The sequence below is a fragment of the Penaeus japonicus genome, unplaced genomic scaffold (assembly GCF_977035675.1).
Source record: "Penaeus japonicus unplaced genomic scaffold, GWHDUDI00000001_assembly GWHDUDI00000020, whole genome shotgun sequence".
Taxonomy (NCBI): domain Eukaryota; kingdom Metazoa; phylum Arthropoda; class Malacostraca; order Decapoda; family Penaeidae; genus Penaeus; species Penaeus japonicus.
Window position 1 is genome coordinate 20599391 of NW_028234422.1, and position 22500 is coordinate 20621890.

The 22500-nt window shown below is 40.3% G+C and overlaps 2 protein-coding genes across 11 annotated transcripts in view; one reads left to right on the plus strand and one right to left on the minus strand.

Annotated features, from left to right (window-relative positions):
* The window catches only part of LOC122243737 (TAR DNA-binding protein 43), a 5896-nt gene extending 1027 nt beyond the window's left edge, over positions 1 to 4869 (plus strand). For 2 of the 8 annotated variants that reach the window (XM_043001405.2, XM_043001403.2), the window contains exons 2-4: positions 504 to 673; positions 819 to 959; positions 1215 to 4869. In XM_043001405.2, the coding sequence (XP_042857339.1) occupies positions 504 to 673; positions 819 to 959; positions 1215 to 1964 (1061 nt within the window). In that variant the 3' untranslated portion in view covers positions 1965 to 4869. Of the gene's footprint in view, positions 1 to 476; positions 674 to 818; positions 960 to 1211 lie in introns of all 8 variants that reach the window. The other 6 variants (XM_043001399.2, XM_043001401.2, XM_043001400.2 and 3 more) reach the window with 3 other exon arrangements.
* A 3799-nt stretch (positions 4870 to 8668) lies between these two features.
* The window catches only part of LOC122243740 (ribosomal RNA-processing protein 7 homolog A), a 29102-nt gene continuing 15270 nt past the window's right edge, over positions 8669 to 22500 (minus strand). For all 3 annotated transcript variants that reach the window (XM_043001409.2, XM_086548078.1, XM_043001410.2), the window contains exons 2-7: positions 16548 to 16687; positions 16199 to 16324; positions 13054 to 13174; positions 9401 to 9554; positions 9117 to 9238; positions 8669 to 8814 (exon numbers count right to left, since the gene is read on the minus strand). In XM_043001409.2, coding sequence (XP_042857343.2) covers positions 8729 to 8814; positions 9117 to 9238; positions 9401 to 9554; positions 13054 to 13174; positions 16199 to 16324; positions 16548 to 16687 — 749 coding nt within the window. In that variant the 3' untranslated portion in view covers positions 8669 to 8728. The remainder of the gene's footprint in view (positions 8815 to 9116; positions 9239 to 9400; positions 9555 to 13053; positions 13175 to 16198; positions 16325 to 16547; positions 16688 to 22500) is intronic.

The window sequence follows — 22500 nt, forward strand, 5'->3', positions numbered from 1 at the left end:
TGATCATGCGAGATGTGGTAGTAAAGATGTATTTTAGTAATTTCGGGTCGGAGGGGGGGGGGGTAATTGCTTAGGATGCCGTGAGAAAGCCAGAGGAGGAGGATGCAGAAAGGGAACGTCTTCGGTAAAGTAGTTTGAGTAGTAGGAAGGATAGAAATAGAGTCGAGTAAAGGTTTGGGTGATGGGAGGTTGAGAAATGGTTTGAGTGATGAAAACACTCTTGAAAAATACCTGTGAAGTAGTTTATTTGGGATACTTAGTCATAAGGTTACCTTGAATGAAAAGTAGACTAATAGTAGAATAGTAGTTAAAAAAAATACTAAAATTGAGTGTTTGGGAAGGGTTGTGATTCAGTATTTTATGTAGAGTTGATTTTAATTGATTAAACTTGTTTATAGAAACTTATGGCATTGAAACCACTATTCTTGTGCCCACTGCTGGTACTCTGAATCTAAACATGGGCAACTGTTATACAGTTGCTGAACAATCTTCATTTTCATCAGAGAACAAGAGGAAGTCCGATGACCATTTGGAGAGCTCCATGTCTAAGACTAAGCGAATGGAAAGCAAGCAGAGGTGCTCCGACCTGATTGTACTTGGCCTCCCCTGGAAGACAACTGAGAAGGAACTGCGTGAATACTTTGAGCCTTTTGGGGAGGTTCTTATGGCCCAGGTGAGTGGTTTTGTCACAACCTGTATAATAAAACTTTATGAATGCTAATGAAATTATATTGGTGATACTTTTTTCAGTGGTTTTGAAGAAATGTATTATTTGTAGATGCTTTTATAAGTGTTGCCAAATTCTTTGATATTAACAGGTTAAGAAGGACCCCAAAACTGGCCAGAGCAAAGGGTTTGGATTCATTAGGTTTGGCAACTATGACACCCAGCAGCGTGTGTTATCTCAGCGCCACATGATTGATGGACGTCTTTGTGATGTCAAGATCCCTAACTCGAAGGTAGTTTGCCATCAGGCTTTGTGTTTTTATTTTCATTTTGCTTATTTCTTTGAAAATTGATTTTTCTTGACTTGGAATCCCTGTTATAGTTATATGCATTTTTATATCAAATTCCTGGGCTATTGATTATTAATGATTGCATTATTTATTTCAGTTTGGCTGAATTTTTAAATTATTTGATGATATGGTATAAATTGTTAATACATTCTGTAGTATGAAGAAATACTAGAAGTCTAATGTATTTTCTTCTAGCAGGAAGGTATGGTGCAGCAGGTGAACAGCAAAGTGTTCATTGGCCGTTGCACAGAAGACATTGGACCAGAGGATCTCCGTGAATACTTCAGCAAGTTTGGTGAGGTCACCGATGTTTTCATTCCTAAGCCATTCAGGGCTTTTGCCTTTGTCACTTTCTTAGATCCTGAAGTAGCTCAGAGCCTTTGTGGTGAGGATCACATAGTGAAGGGTACTTCAGTCCATGTGTCTAATGCTGCACCCAAGAGTGACCCCAACCGTGGACCTTTTGGGCGTGGTGGACGCATGGGTGACGGTCGAGGATATGGTCAGGGAGGCTATGGTCAGGGGATGAATAACGGTGGGGTCTGGAACCAGGGAGGGAACCGAGAAATGCCCAACTTGGCTGCTCTTGGAACCTCCCTGGGCCTTGGGGGACCTGGGCAGGGAGGACAGGGTGGTGGGCAGAACGTGAACCCACTCAACATGGGAGCCCTCACCATGCCTATGCTTGCTGCACTCAGTCAAGCCAGTTGGGGTCTCCTAGGTAACCTGCAGCAGCAGAGCCAAGATGGAACCCAAGCACCGGGTGGCTACAACCAGGGAGGGCAATCCAGTCAGGGGCACTCAAATCCTCCCCCAAGTAACCAGAGTCAGGGAGGCTGGGGTTCTGGGAGCTCTGGTGGTGGATGGGGAGATGGTAGTCAGAGTGGTTCTTGGGGCCCTTCTCAGGGTAGGGGTGACAAGGGTTATAACAGGGGAGACTACATGTAAGAATGCTTTGGCAAACTTGGGTGGGTGAGGAGTGGATGATAGACACAGGCCATGACTATTGGTATGACTTGGTCAGAATGTTTACATCGTATGTCTGACAAGTAGATTCTTAACACCTGCCTGCAAGGGCAGAGGGGGTGGCTCAGGGGTGTTATGTGTGTGTGGTCATGTCAACACTCCCTCGTCCCTTGTTTAAATTAAAGCATGCTTTAGATTTAGGCAAGTATTCACTTTAACTTTAATGATGGTAATATTCACGCTTAGTGTGTATCGTTTGGTGTGGTGGGCATGTATGGGTGGGTGCTGGGGCCCAGGTAGTAGGCCCTGAATGTTGTAGCAGTGTCCGAACACATGGTATGATTGCTAGGGCGCTCCTCTCCTGCTGCGTGTAGCCTCCCGGGGCATGGGTGGTGGCGGCCTCGCCAGAAGGAAAGTGACCAGCAGTGTGACAGCTATATTGTACTGAGAGTGGTATGGACGTGTGGATGGCAGAGCTTGCCAATGCCAGGACCGAGCTTAACAAGTCAGTTCAGTGGGGGTGTGGAAGTCTCGGTAGCGTGAGAGAGAGGCCCTCTGAATCCTGTAGAGAATGGTGACTGCGTACCATCAGTTGTACATGGTACAATGACAGGTCTCTCTGCTGGGTGAAGAGGATCAGAGGCAATCGGTACCATGAGCCTGGCTCCATACCGTTCTCAAGAAATGCTGTTATTAATGTTACAGTTGATCATTTGATTTCCAACCTGCTTCACAACACCATTGTAATCTAAGGTCACACTTTATTGCTTAATAGCTTAGCTGTTCGCCTTTTGTGAACAGTGTGGAACCAGGAGTCCTGTATATAGTGTGTGTTTGTTTCAGCAAGGAAGTGAGTCTGTTAGAAATGCCTAACTACAGGTGTTAATTCTACTTGACTTTTCTTCTGGAAAAGCATCTTGTTGAATTATCCCACAAGGCTGGGCATTGCTGATAGCGTCACTGAATAATCATGTTTCTCACTCTAATCACAGACTCAAATATTTGCCAGTGTGAGGTGTGACCGAGGAAGCCCTGAGTGTGTAGACTAGGAAGGCCAAGCTATGAGTGTGTGACAATGCAACAAATTAAGATATATTTTGAAGTCTTGTATGAGCATTGGCCTCTTTATTTTAATACTTGTGTGCATCTATAATATGGCATCCAAAAAGTGCATGAGTCTCATTGGCTTAGTGTAGACTCGTGCCCCTACTCCCTGCTCAAATCTTCTCACTATAGCATTTTGTCAATGAGCACTGCACAAATATTGCTTTACATTTGTCATTTTGGGTCTTGCTAGGGAGAGCCATCACTTCCCAGTTAGACTAGATTCCTTGGTAGCATTTTGCAAATAAAACAAAACAAAAAAATTTCATACTTGAAAAACAACAACATTGAGTGCTTTGTGCAATATGTGTTCATGGCTACAAATCCTATTATGCATAGCAGAAATATATCCTGGGGTAGGGGGCAACTATTACCTTGACCTCACCTGACCTCACCTCTCAGTGTTGCCGAGGTCACTGACCTGGGAATCACAGTACAAAGTCTGTGTGTTGAGCATGGTGATCAGCAGTAAATGCTAGTTGGAAGCAGGAAGACTGTTGTCAGGTATATTTGGAAATTAAATAGATGGAAATGGCATTTATTTCTTGTTTTTAAGTTTTTAATTTTTAGATTTGGCCTGCATTTGTTCAGTAAATATATCCCATCTTATATTAATATAGTTCCCCTCAAAGAAATCGTGCCCAAAACACCCTAGATCTTTAAATCATGCCTATTGCCCTTACCAGTCCTCCTGCTGTCCCCTGGCCTGCTGATGAAAGAGGGTATGACAGAGCCACGTACGACTAACAAGCAGGCCTTGTGTTTTATCACAAGATTTTTTTTTCTTTTCCAAGTCATTTAGTGGAAGAGCGTTTTGTTTGAATTTTGGCATGAGTGTTCCGGTACGGCTGACACTAGTAGTTTGATAACTACAAACATGATGCTGTTTTTTTCCATTCATTTCACCTAGATTTTATTCACTTTATTATTAGTATTAGCATTTATCACCCATATCTGATGTGTACATGAACTCCAAACGGGCTCATTATGAAGTGTGTGTTGCGTGAGTTTTTATTCAGAAATATATTATAGGAAGGTACAAAAGTGCGTGTCCTGTCAGGTGACCAGAGTGAGTTATGTGTGACCAAAACACCAAAGGTGTATCTAAACTTTTTGGTTTATGAAACTCGTCTGTAGATCAGAACATGGAGTAAATATAAAATTAAAGTAGCCCAATTTACTTGTAATTGCCAATTCATTCAGAGTCGGTGCTCCATGTATTTGCTCGCAGAGAGGTAGATTATACTACCAACTCCCTAATTTGGAAAGTGTTGTCATCTTCTTGTAATAAATATTAATACCTTGAAGAGGCACGTCACTTGGCAATATGGCAAGGTTAGGAAGGACCCAGTAGTTAGAATCACCAAGAGAGCAGTCTTTCTGCTCTGAAATAGAGGCTGATGCGAGGTGGAAAGTGTGACCTAACATCTGTATGTACTGCTAGCTAGGAGAGTGAACATTTTGTGAACTTGAGAATGATACATTGGATATGTAAGATCTTGTGGGTCTTTACTGTGAAGATGTTCAGAAGGTGATGTGTGAGGAGGAGTGAGATACAGGTGGAGATTGAAGAGATGTGATGAGATAAATGTGGCTGCTTTTGTGGATTCGAGGCTTCACCTTCCATTGGCAACATTTGGAAAGTGTTGTCTGGATCACAGAGTAGCCGTTGATGGTGAGCAAGAGCTTGGTGTGCTCTCTACTGTTGTCCTTTTGGGCGTGATTGTGAATGATTGTATGGCTAGAGTGCTCTGTCGAATAATAAAAAAAAATCACAGCTAAATATTGTGTTCTTAACCCAAAGACCAAAACTAGCACTTTAGATTTGCTTTATTATTTTTATTATACTACTGTTGTATAGGCATGTGGTGAGACTATTAACAAGCTATATTAACTCGTGTTAGAACAGCCAAGTGAAAGATGAAGAAATTAATTGCTAAAGATGGAAAAAGTTTTTCTGTGCAACTTGCACATTAAATATAAAAGGCAATTTCTTGGTTAATCTTTACTAGGGATACCAGATTTTTCCTCTACTGTAAAGCGTGTCTGCAGTGCAGTAAATGGGAGAGCAGAGGGAAGGTATGAAAATGTAGCTTTTACCCTGTTTAGGACTCCTTTTTGAAAGGGTAACAAAGCATTATGAGAACTGATTGAATGGCTGGACATTTTGCTTAAATCTAAATTTTCAGTATTTTTCTTAAATTTGCACTTTGCACTATTCTACGTTAAATGCCTTTTTAACATCAATATGGCAGAATGGAGGTGCACAAAACCACTTCCAGATGTAAATTTGCAGCATGGAAATTAGTCAAATTTGATATATGGAATCTAATAATTTAATGGTTATCAACAATTTCAGTCAATATCTTGGTGTTACTTGCCATAAATCGAGTAAGCAGCTGTATGAATAGGTCTGAAATTTATTACTGTTATCACGATCTTGTATATTAAAGGCAATTTATAATTAAATCAGCTACGCATTGACATTTATTTCAGAGTTTTCCTCTTCATATTTCACTTAAAGAATTGGAACAGTAAGTAAATCTGGCCGGACTCTAATTTTAGTGAAAGACTTGTCTAACATGTACAAAATAGCCAGAATTATTTCAAAGACAACAGAGACCTCAACAAGGGATTGCAATGTTGATCAAGGTAAGTTTTTACTGTATCAAAGCCTATTTAATCCCTGACACATCTAAAGCTTCATTTTATTTTAAAATAGTGGTGTTAACTATTGTGTAATATCAATATTTTGTAGCACCTGCAATAAAATATTAAAGATGTACATGCAGCTCACCGCTAAGCAAAGGTGAAATTAAATAATATACAGTATCCGCTTCAAATGGGGGTTTGCTCCGCAATGCAAAATGGATGATTTATATTAAATTGGCCACTAATTTTCACTTGGAATCTCAAGTCCTTTATCTTGAAAGGGCTTGGGTGACAAGTGCAAATTCAGTGCATCTTAGTAACTATTACAAGAGTATTACTGGGCTCTAAATTAAGTTTAAAATGTAATGTAATATTCTTGAATATCTCCATTTTTATAACAAGAATTTCAATCGGAGTAATATTAGAAATACCCGATAGTTCCTTAGACTTTGCAGGTATGGGAAATTACCGTGAGGACATGCTTACCTTGTGCAAAAGTTTAAGTTCTATTTCTTTTTTTTTCTTCATTTTATAATTTTGCATGCTATAGCTGTATCAGTCTGTGCTTATGTTGTAAAAGGTATAGATTGTCAGCTACTTATCTCCCTTATGATTAATGTGACAAGATATTTTCTTAATAAATATATATATATATTTGCTGCTTCATTTTCCCCGTGAAATATCGGGCGACAAAAAGCCAAAAATAAAGGCACGCCATGAAAGATTACTTGGTGAATAGGTATCTTATGATATGAAAGGGTTATCTGAAAATGTTCAAAGCTATTCTAATTAATAAAAATCATCAAATTTGACCACCACCAGAAACGAAGGGACGAACGACTCGGAGTGATCTTGTACATATATAATATACAATACAAATTAGAAACATCTATTTTTTTCACACGTACTCGACTTCCTCTGTGTAATGCTGACGTTAATTAAAAAATATCGAACCATATCAGGGTAATAGTAAAAAAAAATCCCCCACATTGACTATTAACCTATCGTATATCTGCATATGACCGACACTATTTTGTTTTAACCTTTGATCATATATTCTCAAAGGATGGATCATGACGGATTAATGAATGAGTCCGCCCCATTACAACTTAAGAACTCGACTCTTATTGTTAGGGACAACTATAAATAATTTGCAAACGCGTCCTCAACGTTCAATTTAATATTAAGATTTTAAAATGATTGAGAAAGAGGTTCAAATGGAGAACTTTGGTTGGATTATTTATATAAAATGTGTTAAGTTTTAAAATGGTGTTTTATTCACAATGTGCAGTAATATAATGTTTTGTAAGCAGCCAAATACGCATCTTAAGGATTTGTGAGCAACATTCTTGTTTTACAAATGCGTATACAAAATGAATCGTTCGTGTGATAACGTATTGTGTATTTTCCATAAGTAAATAAATGCGCTAAGAGAAGAGATTGTAGAAAACGATAAATTGCATACATGTGGAAGAATTGAACTACAAACAACAAACTTAACTATGTAATATAATCGCTTGTATTTTCATGTGCTCTATTTTTCCATTGAAATTAATGATATTCCAAAAGCAAAAACTCCATATTTCTAAATATTTACAATACAGAGGAGGATGAATACACAGGGAAGGCCTGTGAATTCGGTTACCGTGAGTCAACAAAGACTACTACTTTCATGTCCATGTTTCCAGAGTAGCCATTCCCATGAATATACTATAACGAAATGATTTATTAACTGAATCCAAATGACAAATTCTACCTATATGAAATAACGTAAATTTCTCTCATGCTTCATGTACACCTTATTTATTGAAATAAAATTACCGTATGTGCAATACATTCATCCTTCGAAAAACAAAGAAAGAAAAAGATAAAAAAAAAAACATTAATGGAGCTACATTCACATGGCAAATCGAGGGCGCTTCAGACCTCACCACGAACCCTGCAGCACATGTCAACGACAAAATAAAGCGACTAGGGCCAAGGTGCCCTTACAAAGGAAATGTGAATATGGGAAAGTCAGGGAATCTCCCGTTTTACTTGTAAAATACTAATGTATAGCGAGTAAAAAAAAAAAAAAAAAAAGACTGGCATGTCCTAGACGTGTCTCGAGAGGATCACGGCGGCGAGTGTGAGGTGGATCCCCCGGACCCCCCTTTATTCTAGTGCACCTTCCTTTTCTTTCTTTGTGTGTGTATTTCTTTCTCTTTCTGACTGTCTCTAGTGAAAGCAAAAATTTCGAATATATGAATTAAACTTGTGTCAATGCGAGTAACAAAAATATAATCGGTACAAGTCTCCTAAATGGAAATAGCAATTAAGAAAATAATGAATTTCCCTGCTCTTTTTGTCCCTAATTCCTTACATCCGAAATGCTTACCATATGTGATTAGTGAATTCGCAATTGTCACACACATACCGAGTGAGTGGGGGAGGGGGGGGGTCGAAGGAAGAATCTTGGACCCCGGGGTTTTCCAGGCCGAGACGAGTCTTTCGTCGGGCTCGCTCGGGATGGCGTCCGCACACATCACAGTGCGCCATAATGTTACAACCTAATTACTGGGTAAACAGCAATCTCTCCTTATAGACGAATATTGAAAATCCATTTCCTTGATTCCCAAAATATTACATCGTAAAAAAGTACTTAAATACCCAATTGAACAGTACTGTAGTCTAAATTCTGATTAATAAAAACCGTATATCAATTGCACTGCTTGGAAATTCAGCTTTGAGTTTAAAAAATACTAAAGGATGTAATGTATAAGAATCATAATGTACTGTCACCAATATCAGCTACAGAAAGACAATTTTCCAAACCAAAATTTACTTTTTGGTGATATTACCAACTCAGACTTTTATTACACCCTAAAGTTTCATGCGGATGTGATCCACATAAGGTCAAAATATCTAATTAATAGGAAACTAGAAATAAATGCTATTATAAAGTTTTATTTTTTAAATCCACAATGCTATACTTGACCTTGTTAGCAACCTCAGTAAGGTCTGAATTTTCTCGATGCTCTCATCTGACTTATCCTCTTCTTATCTTCCTCGAATTTCTTCCGGAGTTGTGCAAGATCTGGTTTGGGGGGAGGGAGGGGCGATTATTTGTATTTTTAATTATATTTATATTAACACTTATAAATGTAAATATTAATGTCATAAATTATGCGCACGCACACACGTGTATATGTTTACACACACACACACACATATACACACATACACACACACACACACACACACACACACACACACACACACACACACACACACACACACACACACACACACACACACACACACACAAAATCTCTCTCTCTACTTCCTGTCCATTTAATGTAAAAAAAACTAAGCAGTTTCAAAACAGCCATTACTTACGGTCCATTTTTGTCTGTCTTTCCTGGAAACCATAGAAGTTAACCAACTGCTGCTGCTTCTTCTTTTTCCTACTCCTCTTCTGTTTTAATTCGTCAACTTTTATTTGCCGAGGCTTCTTTTTCCTAAGAGAGAAAAAGACATTTGCGGTAACAAAGATCTTGAGATATTGTGTAACATAAAAAAAAAAAAAAAATACATTCGAGAAAAAATATGTGCATAATTAAGAGACGGCCACAAAAATGCATTATATCGGATATAATACTTTAGTTACAGCATTTCCTTACGTATTGATAACTGTAACCCAGCCGTCCTCATCTGGGTCTGTGTTTCCACTTTTCTCTGCTTCTTTCCTTTGGTCGAAATCTTCCATTACATTTTGTATCTCTTTAGCCAGTACTGCTTTGCTTACAAATGAATTATTGTACATTGCACTCCACTCTGAAAAATAAAGAACCAAATATAATATGAGACGGAATGGGAGAGGAACGGGAAGGGGAAGGAGGAGAGGGAGAAAGAGATAGATAAATAGAGAGGGGAAAGAAGGGAGAGGGGGGTAGAAGGGAAAGAGAATGAGAGAGCAGAGGAAGAGGGAGGGAGAGAAGGAGGGAGAGAAGGAGAAAGATAGAGAGGAGGGGGGGGGAAAGGGAGAGGGAGAGAGAAAGAGAGGAGGGGGGGCAGAGGGGGAGGGAGGGAGAGGGAGAGAGAAAGAGAGAGAGAGGAGGAGGGGGGAGAGGGAGAGAGAGAGAGGAGGGGGGGAGAGAGAGAGGAGGGGGAGGGGGGGGAGGGAGAGAGAAAGAGAGAGCAGGGGGAAGGGGGGGGGAGGGAGGGAGGGAGGGAGAGGGAGAGAGTGAGAGAGAGGAGGGACTGAGGGAGGGAGGGAGGGAGGGAGAGAGAGGAGAGGGAGGGAGAGAGAGATAGAGAGAGAGAAGAGAGAGAGATAGAGAGAGAGAAGAGAGAGAGAGAGAGGAGAGGGAGGGAGAGAGAGATAGAGAGAGAGAAGAGAGAGAGAGAGAGAAGGGGGAGGGAGAGAGAGGAAGGAGGGAGGGAGAAGAGGACGAGGGAGTAAGAGAGAGGGGAGAGAGAAGAGAGAGAGTGGAGGGAGAGATGAGGAGGTGAGGTGGGGGGGAGGGGAGGTGAGGGAGAGAGAGAGAGGACGGGGAGGAGTGAGAGGAAAGTGAGTGTGATTGATTGGGGAGGGGGGGTGGGATTTGTGGAGAGATGAGTGGGGGGTGAGGAGTGGGGGAGGGAGGGAGGGAAAGAGAGAGAAGAAGAGGGAGGAGGAGGAGAGGGAGGGAAGGGGAGAGAGAAAGAAGAGCGAGAGAAGAGAGAGTGAGAGAGAGAGAGAGTGAGAGAGAAGAAGAGAAGTGAGAGAAGAGGAGGAGGAAGGGAGAGAAGAAGGAGAGAGAGAGATGAGAGAGAGAGAGAGAGAGAGAGAGAGAGTGAGAGAGTAGAGAGAGAAGAGAGAGGAGATGAGAGAGAGAGAAGGCAAGAGAGAGAGAGAGAGAGAGAGAAGAGAGAGAGAGCAGAGAGAGAGAGGAGAGAGAGAGAGAGAGGGGAGAGAGAAGAAGGGGAGAGAGAGTGAGAGAGAGAGAGAGAGAGAGAGAGAGAGAGAGTAGAGGGTAGAGAGGGGGGTAGAGTGAGAGAGAGGAGAAGGGGGATAGAGAGGAGAGAGATCCGAGAGAGAGAGAGAGAGAGAAGGAGAGAGAGGAAGACGAGAGAGAGGGAGGAGCGAGCGAGGAGCGAGAGAGGAGCAAGAGAGGAGAGAGGAGAAGAACGACGACGAAAAGAGGAGAGTGATAAAGGATGGGGGAGAGAGAGACGTTACGCAGAATGAGAGAGGTAGAGAGGAGGGGAAAAGGTAGAGTTACGACGAGAAGACGTTAGACGAGAGAGAGTAGAGAGAGAGAGAGAGAAGAGGTAAAAGGAGAGAGATAGAGGAGAGGGTTTGAGAGAAGGAGCACAAGAGGTATCGAGAGAGTAGATGACGAGAGAGAGATATGATTTGAGCTAGGGCGAGAGTAGGCCGTAGGATGAGATGGGAGAAGGATGAGTAGCGGAGAGGCGGATAGATTGAGATCTAGTAGGCTCTGCCACCTCTGTTCATTCCTATTACCTCTTTCTGGTGGAGAGAACGCCCCTGAGAGTCTAGGGAGGCATTGGGAGCAAGCAACGACGACCTGGAGTTTAATTACGACAGGCTGAGGAGAATTCGAGTTAAAGAGATGAAATGTGGAGAGAGAGAGAGCGAAGAGAGTAGGAGCATTAGAGAGAGAGAGAGACTGAGAGGGCTTAGGCAGAGAGAGAGAGAGATCGAGAGAGAGACTAGGCAGAGATTGAGAGAACTGAGATGAGATGCCAGAGAGAGAGAGAGGACGTCAGAGGTAATTGAAGGAGAGAGAATAAGAGCGAGGGGAGGGACGAATCGCAAAGAGGACCGGCGTTGGAGGGGCAGATGCAGAGAGAGTAGACTCGAGAGAAGAGAGAGACACTATGGTCTAGCCTGCCAAGAGAGAGACGAGAGAGAAGCGATTAGTGTAATGGAGAAGATATGAGAGCAGAGAAGAGAGTGAAGAGAAGCGAGTAGAGAGAGAGAGAGAGAGAGAGCAGAGAGAGCAGAGACAAGAGAGAGATGAGATGAGGATTGAGGAGAGAGATCGAGAGATAGAGGAGAGATGAGCAGTATGAGAATGGAGACGGAGAGAGCAGAGAGAGGGAGTGAGCCACAGTAGAGAGAGAGTCGAGAGAGAGAGTACGGAGAGATGAGGAGAGAGGACTTGATGAGATGAGAAAGAGATGAAGAGGGAGAGATGCCGAGAGAGAGAGAGAGAGCAAGATACTGTCAGAGCTCGAACTTTGAGAGAGAGAGATGAATAGAATAGAGATTCGAAGAGAGTGCTTTGGAAAGTATCACGGGGATTGATATTTGAAGGAAGATGAGAACTATGGTCCGCGAAATTAGATGATTCGAGAGAGCCAGAAGAGAAGTAGAGACTTGGAGCGACGTGAGATGAGAGGACGAGAGAGATGGCGCGCGAGCAGAGAGAGGAGGAGGAAGAGAGGAGAGCGATGAGAGCAAGCATATGACAGCGACGGCGCATTGGGAAGAGAGATGAGAGATGACCAGAGAGCGAGAGAGAGAGAGCGAGAGGGAGAGAAGAGAGAGAGGAGAGATGAGAGAGGAAATAGAGGGCAGAGAGAGAGAGAGAGAGATAGATGATGAGAGAGAGAGTGAGAGAAGAGGAGACGACGCAGAGCAGAGTAGAGCATTGAGAGAGATCGAGAGAGAGTACGGATGAGTAGAGCGCCGAGACGAGAGAGGAAGAGAGAATCAGAGGGAGAGAGATGGGCAGAGAAGAGAATGGGAGAGCGAGGGAGGCCGGGGGGAGGAGAGAGGACTTGGTAATGAGATGCAGCCGGAGAGAGAGGTCTGAGAGCGGGGTCGGAAGAGGGAGGGAGGCGGAGTAAAGAGAGCGCCGAGAGGGAGGGTGCAGGCGATCGAGACGCTTGAGAGGAGGCGGATGGAGATGAAGCGAAAGAGGGAGGGAGGGGACTTTCGAGAGCGGAGAGGAGGAGGGGAGTTCAGAGAGCGCAGAGGTGATAGGGAGGGAGAGAGCGGAGAGAGAATGGATAGAGAATGGAGAGGAGAAGGGAGGAGAGAGATGGGGGGAAGAGGGGAGGGAGGGAGAGAAACATTTTGAAACCACTGAAATAATGTTTTGGAATATTCTAAGGTTAATAATAAGTTCTTTATCAGAATAATTTAGGACAAGTTCAAAAAACTTTTTAAAAGGGAGTGGATATGGCCACCACCCGTGTCCTTCCGCACTTAGTGTACATTCACCCCATGCCACCCATCCTAAATATATGAATTATAACACATCACAAACAACACAGGTACATACACTGATGATGATAGAAATAGTATATGTTATCTTACTTTTAATTCCAGATGGCACAGAATTTTCCTGGCTTGACAAAGTTAGTACAGTGCTTGATTTTGCCATTGCCTTTTGGACTGAAGCTGGTGAGGAAAATACAACATATGCCACTTTGAAGCCCTGAAAAATATAGATGTTCATTTTGTAATCTTACATGCAACATACTTAAAAAATGGGAGGGATAAAGTTGTGCCTGTACCTATGCAAGTTTTAAAATTTGTATCTTGTAAAATATTTCTCATTTTCTGGAAGTCACCTGATATTCTTTTGTACAGAATTCCACTCTTATATTTGGGAAATATTTGCACCATATATGAACAAAATAACTCTTTAATGAGATTGAATATCTAATATCATTCTTGACCTGTGGCTTGTTATCTGCATATTTGATGTCACGACCTTGGACAATCTGAATCTTCCTGATGCAGTGTTCATGTTTTCCCTTATCGCAGTGTATGCAACTTCTAGAACTTTTTGCTTTTGTTTTTGCAATCCTTCCTATATCACAACAAAAGAAAACATGAACACAGCATCGGGAAGATTCAAATTATTCAAGGTCGTGAAAAGGTCAATTATGCGGATAACTAGCCACAGGTCAATAACATCAGGTGAACTTTCCTATCCTGTTTGATATATGTTTGTTTTGTTCTGTTATGTACTTCAGAGGAAGGATATATCTCTTACATTGTCTAGATATTCAGTCTCATTCAAGAGTTACTTTGTTCATATATGGTGCAAATATTTCCCAAATATAAGAGTAGAATTCTGTACAAAAGAATATCAGGTGACTCCCAGATAATGAGAAAAAATTTACAAGATGCAATTCTTGTAAATATCTCAGTCATACCTTTCTTTTACATTTGTCGCAATGAACTTCATTCAAAATAACTATATCAATATGAAACTATATTTGCGTTGAAAACAATATATGTCATGTTGATGAGAGAGAGAAAAATGAGAAAGAGGGAGATGCGAGAGAGAGAGAGAGAGAGAGAGAGAGAGAGCGATCCGAGAGCAAAGAGAAGAGAGGCGAGAGAGAGAGATGAGAGAGGAGAGAGAGACTAAGGACGAGAGATGAGAGATTTGCAGATTTGAGAGCACGGAGAACGGAGAGAGAGCAGAGAGGAAAACAAGACGCGAGGCAAAAGCGAGAGAAAAAGAGCAGAGAAAACGGCGCGAGAGGAAAAAGAATGAGAGAAAGAGAAACAGGCGAGAGAAAGAGCAGAAAAGATGAGGAAAAAGCTAGAGAAAGCAAGAGAGAGAGGAAAGAGAGAGATTGACGAGAGAGAGACAGAGATTAAGAGCAGAGAGTGAGCGGAGAGAGATTTGACAAGATGAGAGAAGAAAGAGAGAGAGAAGAACGAGATGAGAGCCGCGAGCCCCCCCCCAGAGAGAGAGAGAAGAAAGAGAGAGAGAGAGAGAGAGAGAGAAGAAAGAGAGAGAGAGAGAGAGGGAGGAAAGAGAGAAAGAGAGAGAGACGAAAGAGAGAAAGAGAGAGAAAAGAGAGAAATAGAGAAACAGAGAGAGAGGAAAGAGGGAAAGAGGAAAGAGAGAAAGAGGAAAGTGAGAAAGAGAGAGAGATGGAAGAGAGAAGAGAGAAAGAAAGAAAGAGAGAGAGGGCGAAGATGAGAGAACAGCAAACTAGATTGACGAGAACGAGATAAAAGAGGGAGAGAGAGAGAGAGAGTCAGAAAGAAAGAAAATGAAGAGAGAGAGAGGGAGAGGAAGGAGAAAGAATCAGAAGCGAGAGAGAGAGAAAAGATGAGAGAGAGAGAGCAGAGATGGAATGAAAGTAGAGAGAGAGAGACGATAGAGAGAGATGCTGAGAGAGTGATTGAGATAGCGAGAGAGTGATTGTAGAAAGAGAGAGGAAAGAGTGAGAGAGAGAAAAGAAAGAGGAAAGAAAGAGCGAAAAAAAGAGAGAGAGAGTGAGGAAGGAAAGAAAGAGAGAGAGAGAGATAGGATTGGAAAGAAAGAGAGCAAGAGAGCAAGAGAGAGAGAGAGAGGAAAGAGAGAGAGAGAGAGAGAGAGGAAAGACAGCGCGGTGAAAGCGAAAGCGAGAGAGGAGCGGAACGAAAGAGGAGGCGCGGTAAGCCGAGAGAGAAAGAGGGCCAGAGGGCAGAAGAGAGAGCGTTAAGAAAGAGAGAAAGAGAGAAAGAGGGGGAGATAAGAAAGAGAGAGAGAGAGAAAGAGAGAGAGAAAAAGAGGGAGGGAGACAGAGAGAGAGTGAGAGAGATAGCGACGGAGAGAGAGAGACGCCGAGAGGATTTAGAACTGGAGTGAGAGAGAGAGAGAGAGAGAGAGAGAGAGAGAGAGAAAAGAGAAAGATAGGAAAGAAAGAAAGAGAGATAGAGGAAAGAAAGAAAGAAAGAAAGAGAGATAGAGGAAGGAAAGAAAGAAAGAAAGAGAGATAGAGGAAAGAAAGAGAGAGAGAGAGAGAGAGAGAGAGAGAGAGAGAGAGAGAGGAAAGAAAAAAAGAGAGAGAGAGAGATAGGAAAGAAAGAGAGAGAGAGAGAGGGAGGGAGGGAGGGAGGGAGGGAGAGACAGACAGATATAGGAAGGAAAGAAAGGAAGAGAAAGAGAAATAGGAAAAAAAGAGAGAGATATAGGTTAGAAAGAAAGAGAGAGAGGAAGAGATAGGAAAGAAAGAGAGAGAGAAAGAGATAGGAAAGAAAGCGATAGAGAGAGATGGGAGGGATAGGAAAGGAAAAGAAAAATAAAGAGAGAAAGAAAGAGAAAAGAAGGAAAGAAAGAGAAAAGAGAGAGCAAGAGAGAGAGTGAGTTATAGTGATCACAAGAGAGAGAGGATAGAGTGAGAGGGAGAGAGAAATAGAGAAAGAATAGAGCGAGTGAGAGTGAGAAGAGAGAAAAGAGAGAGAGAGAAAGAGGGAAAAAGAAAGAGAGAAAAAAAATCAGAGAGAGATTTTGATTTGATTTGATACAGAGAGAGAGAGAGAGAGAGAGAGAGAGAGAGAGTTCTGAGAGGGGGAAGGGAGGGAGAGGAGAAGGGAGACATAAAAATCTACACAAATAAAGAGAAAAGGAGAGAAAGAGAAAGAAAGAGAGAGTGAAATCCTCACAATTATAAAGTCATGAATAGTATAAAATGATCACAGTAAGTACAAGTACTCTCTAGACACTAACTGTAACAGGTTGAACAGGATCCAGGTTAGGGAACTTGGTCAATTGTGGAGCACCCGATGTAGGTTTTTTGTAGAATTGGACATTCAGAACTTTCCCATAACGCGAAAACACTTTCTTGAATGCACTCTGAAAAGTAAAGTTCAAAGAATGTCCTCCATTTTTTATGATTTTATTTATTTCTAGTAGTTTCCCTGTGCTGGTGCAGAAAAAAAAAGTTTCCCTTCCACTAAATGTTATTAACAATTCATGAGAAAAAAGAAAAGAACAATCATTAATGTAACAACTTCATACAACATTAGGCAGAGGAACAGTAATATGAAGCTGTTGAAACTAAAATCCTGAACCTTACTTCTGTGGCATATGGAGGAACATTAACAACAAAGAGAGTTCTTTCTGCTGGCTTGTGTTCATCGTAAGTTCTGACAATATGCTGCTTCCACAGAAGCTGATGTGTGGTTTTGCTCTCTTTGTGAAACTTGATTTCAACAACTGGAAATAATAGAGAGTATAATTAAAAAATATGTATTAACTTGCATAAATTCTGGATTATGCAGATAACATTGTGCAGCGTATTTGTTGGTATAATCAAGTATTTCTCGTTCAAAATATTTTCTTATTACCCAATGCAGATGGAGGATAGATTTGCTTGCCTAGTTTGCAGGATGGGTTTTATTTCAGAGTGAGGCAGCTTTTACACAACATACATTAACTTTTCCCACTCTCTTTCAGTCACTCATTGCAAAACTACATCCATTTTTGTGTTTGTCAATTTTTTGTGTTTTCTTGTATTGAGAGATTGTGACATTGACTAAAATTGTAGTATAGGGTCTCTATCAGCTCATTTATTTCTTTATAATAAGTGTGATAATAGCACTGCCATTTTATAAGAGGATAAAAAAGCAACTTGATTTTTTTCATGTTTGTGTAGTCATGAACGAATACGAAAAATACTACTATCCACTACAAAGACAACATGAAGAGGTAGGAAAGAGGAATAAAATCTGTGCTTATGACTGAGAGTGCCACAGTACAACACATTGGTATGTCACATTCCTCTTCCCATTCTACCTGCACATCCTTCATTGCCGGCACTTTAGAGAATGAGGTCAGCAACTTGCTGTATGCCATCTCTCTCTAAAGATAATGCTTGCTAGAGACTGTGGATGGGTGGTCATCTAGATTTTGGACTTAAGGTGAAATCCATTGTGCTTAATATTACAGCAATTATAGTAATTATGACTGTCATCACACACTCATTCCTGAGAGTACAATAATCCAAGTGATCCAAAATCCCCAAATGTCTGGTACATCATGATGCCCGTTGTCAGGCCAAAGCACCTGTATCATGTAACAAAAAAGCCTTATCGCTTCCTCAAGTAGAAAGACAAGTTATAAAATCAGGTAAAATAACGTAAAGGCAAAGTAATATTATGGTGTTAGAGTGCCAATGAGTTTACATATGCTGATGAGTATGGGGACATTTAATAGCTTATTCACTCTTGTCACCCCACACCTTACCTTCTTTTTCCTACCCCTGCAAAGTAATACATGAGTACCATTAAATGTGGTACTCATGTATAATATCTTTTTGTAACCAGAAGTTTCATTCTCATATTAACCCATTGCAGACGGGGATAAATATGCTTGCCCAGCCTCCGTGATAAGTTTTATTTTAAAGAGAGACTGCTTGAAGCATTATAAATTGAACATTCCCACTCTCTTTCAGTCATTCATTGAAAAACTAGAGCGTTTTTTGTGTTTTGTTTTTTTGTGTGTTTTATTTGAGTCTTTTAAGGAAGACTTATATATGGCTATGACAGGCTCTACCAGTGCCTTGCACAGGACTCTAAGATCTAAAATTGTATGTTATATTATCCCATTATTCAGCACACACTGCACCCTCATTTATTTTCTTTATACTCAGTGCTGGATAGACACGTCGTTGTGCTGCCTGTTTTTATGGACGAGGGGACAAAGAAACATGGCCAACTATATCATTTTTTGTTTTCATATTTTTGCTAGCATTGTCATGAATTGAATACGTAAACATAACCACCATACAATAAAGATCGCAATAGAAGAGGCTCATGGAAGAGGAATGAAACTGGCCTGTGCTTGTGACTGTGATGTATGCACACAGTGAAAGGCATTACCATATTGGCTACAGCCTCGAGGAACATTTTTAGACATCTGGACTATTGGATTTTGAGTCATCTTCCTCTTCCCGATCTGACTTGCACATTCTTCACTCGCCCGAATACTTATTGGCAGCCACGAGTAGTTCGTCATACTTTAGTGTGTGTCATCGCCTCTATATAAAGATAGTAGACTGCTTGCTATGAGACCGTGGTTTTTTTGGGTTGAGCCCATTCAGAGGCTACTCTCGTCTTGCTGGTGGCCTAGGAAAAAATATGGTGCCATACTAGTTATTTGCCGATCGTTCTAAGCTAGACACTGCTCGTATTTACGGCGTAATTATAGTAATTATGACTGCAGTAGCCAATCCATCACTCATTCCTTTTTCATAAGCTAAAATAAAATAGCACAGTGATCTCAAAATCCATATCGCAACGTCAATGGTACGTCAGGCACGCCCGTCGTCTAGGCCAAGCTCCTTCACGTCATGTATCATAACGTCACTGCACACCCGTCCGCTGTGGTGTTAATGCATCTGTTGGTGCTTTAGGGGGTCCCCCCATCTGTAGACACTGACTCCTCATTGACGTATATTTTTATATACAATTTCTTGACTGGCTAACTCTGATTCCTTAAACAATGCAAGGTGTAAGGCAATACAATCTACAACTAATCATATGTATGACAGGTATAAAAGTCTAGCACTAACATTAGGTGGAGGCGGGATACCATGCGTCTTCGACAATGACTTCAGTTTTCTTATCGCGAGCCCGTTGATTGTACTTTGGGTTTAGATACCATTAGCCGAACAATCATTATTGCGTGAGTGCTGAGATCTGAGTTTTGCTCATCCATGTGAAATTTTGACAGCTTCACTGAACATACTGCGACCCCCTATGGCCTCATCTTTACAACCCCATCACATGCGCACGGGTGAGTACAGCATGGTTGTAATCCGCGCATTCAAAAGCCCAGTTTGACCGGGGGGCACAGTATTGTCGCCAGCCATTCAATTGATTTAGCGCACTAGATAATTCAAACGCCCCGGCATTTGTAGACATTTCAAGCGCTAAGGAATTACCTCCCAGCTCTTCGGGGATGGGTTAATATGTGCCATAAGACTTGCTTCTTCAATGTCACAGTAGCCTAATATTGTAGTATAGAACTCTTTACTGCTTTTGTTTAATACTCGCGTAGATGTGATAGAAATATTGAATGAACGTCTTACGGCTAGTGAGGACAAAATAGACGCCAACTGCAAGAAGGTGCGCGGACAGAGGCAAAGGAAACCTGTGCTTATTACTATAAATGCTACAGCACAAGGTAATCATACTGGCATACATTATAGGGATACATTATAAGCACTGCACATGCGTGACTGCGGTTCGACTAGAGGATGTATGAGCAGCTGGGTTCTCATATCCTTGTTAGTATGAGGACCATGCCAACAAGAATACTTTTCCCCACAGGTATTGAGATGATCCTGCTGTGTCTCATTGCTCTCTGATAGTCGTTGCTAGAGATCAATGATGGGTGCCATTCAAAGCTTTCTTTCCTGCTGTTCCTTGGAGAGAGTGGCGCCATCAATGTTTGGAAATTTAAACTAAACCTGTTTTGGTGAATATTATGGCCGTTTAAGTAATAATGATTACAATTATCATGTCACTATTTAGTTATTACTCATAGTACAATAAAGAGAAGCAGCGATCCACTCTCCTCCAAAGTCAAACAAACCTTAATGACTCATCATGTCTGTCATGGTGCCTGCTGTCAAGCATAAAAAAATGCTAGCCCCCCCGCCCCCCCTAAACTAATATATACAACATCACCTGAGTTTGGGAGCAGCGGCATGTAGTGTAATTGTATATTGGAGGCATGAAATAGATTATTGTATGATAGTATCGGGTGCCAACGCCGCATGATGCTGGTTTATAAAATGGTATTATATAAATATATCTACCTATCTATATATATCTATTATCTATAGGAAGAGTGCGATGAGCATATGAGAGGGGCCTTTAGGTTAGAGAGATGAAAGTAGTATGATATAATGAGACGAGGCATAATGAGTATGAATATGTAATACTAGTAATGAATAGAGTAGTAGTAGTACGGTAGTGAGAAAGGTATGATATATATATATATTATATTCTTTTATTCATGTGTTATATTACTATATATATATATATATTTATATATTCTCGTATATATATATTATATATATATCATAAATGTAACTATCTATATATGTAATTAATAATATAATTATATAGTTATAATATTTTATATATAGTGTTATATATATATATTATATATATATATATATTAAAATATATAATAATATATGTTATATAAAACTATATACATATATAATATATATATGTATATATTTTACTATAATAAAGATTATAGTATATATAAATATAATATATATATGTATATATATATATATATATGTATTAATATATATATCTATGTATAATATACTATTTATATTTTATATGTATATTATCATATTATATAAATGCTATATACAATATAATATGTAACTTATTATATATAATATATATATAATATATATTATATATATTATATATCTATATGCTTATATATATATACTATATATATAATATATTAATATATATATGATAATATATGTATATACTATACTATATGTATTATATATATATATATATGAATATATATATATTTTAACTATATGACTAATCATATATATTAATATGCATATATAGTATATATATTTATATATCATATATTTATATTATATTATATATATATATAATAATATATAAAACTCATATATATATTTATTTATATATATATATAAATATGAATGTATATATATATGTATGAATATATGTATATACATATATATACATATATATAATTCATATTTATATATATATGTATATAAATATAAATGTATATATATATATATATATATATATATATATATATATATATATATATATGTGTGTATATATATATATATATATATATATATATATATTTATACATAAATATATACATTTATATTTATATACACATATATATATATATATATTTATATATATATGTATATATACAGGCGCCGGTTTTGCAGCAAGGGGCATAGAGAAAGCTATGCGGGTATCAGACAATGCCTCCTCGCTCCAGGCAGAGGCAGTAGCTATTATGGGAGCCCTAGCCCATGCAGCCCAGACGGACGGGCATGTTGTTATACACACAGACTCTAGGGCCGCCATTGACAGCTGCAACAAAGCACGCCCCTTGATAACGTTTACCTGGTAACCTCGTTATCACCATTGCTCCAGAGAATCTGGATCAGGGAAGAGATCATCATCAACTGGATCACAAGCCATAGTTGGTATTGAAGGGAATGACGCTAGCTTGACAGGTTAGGGAGGAGGAAGGCAGGTAAGAAACCTTGAGTGATCTTGTGGTGCTACTAGCTGGGTATATAAGGCGTAAAATGATGGTTGCAGGGCAGGTCGGTGCCTGCATGACACAGAGAGGAAGCGATGAACTCCCCTCGGCAGTGGTACTCAAACTGCCACAGGCTATGAGTCGCTGTTTCTCTCTCCCAGAACTATAGGTGGTGCTGAAGTCAGTTGCCTTACTGAGTTAGGCTACCTTGTGCGTGGCAATTCATCACACTTATTGGGCAAGATGTACAACGCTGTGAGTAAAGTGGCGGCCGGAACGCACAAATTAGAGCACTTACCTAATGGAGTGCGAGCACACTCGCTTCCTAGGCAGGCCCAGAGACGTCAGCCGCCGGGCTGGTTAGACGGGTATGCCTGTCCATAGCCCCCTGGCAACTGGAGCGCCTACAGGCAATCTGACCCGCCAGGTAAAAGTTCTAGTTATGATGTCAGATGAGTCAGCTTATAGCCATAGAGGACCGGGCTACCCATCCACACAACCAGGAGGAAGCGACGTTCTTGCAAAATCCTCTCTGAATGAGTGAATTGAATTCTGCGATGATGATTTTTCCAGACAGATTAGATTAAGATGAATCAGCGCTCATAGGCTGGCAGTGGCCAGCCACCTTGTGCATATAGCGGGGCGAAGCGACATCTTGAAATCTTGTCGAACTGAACTGAGACGGTTATACATGTAAATAAATATATATAAATTTTATA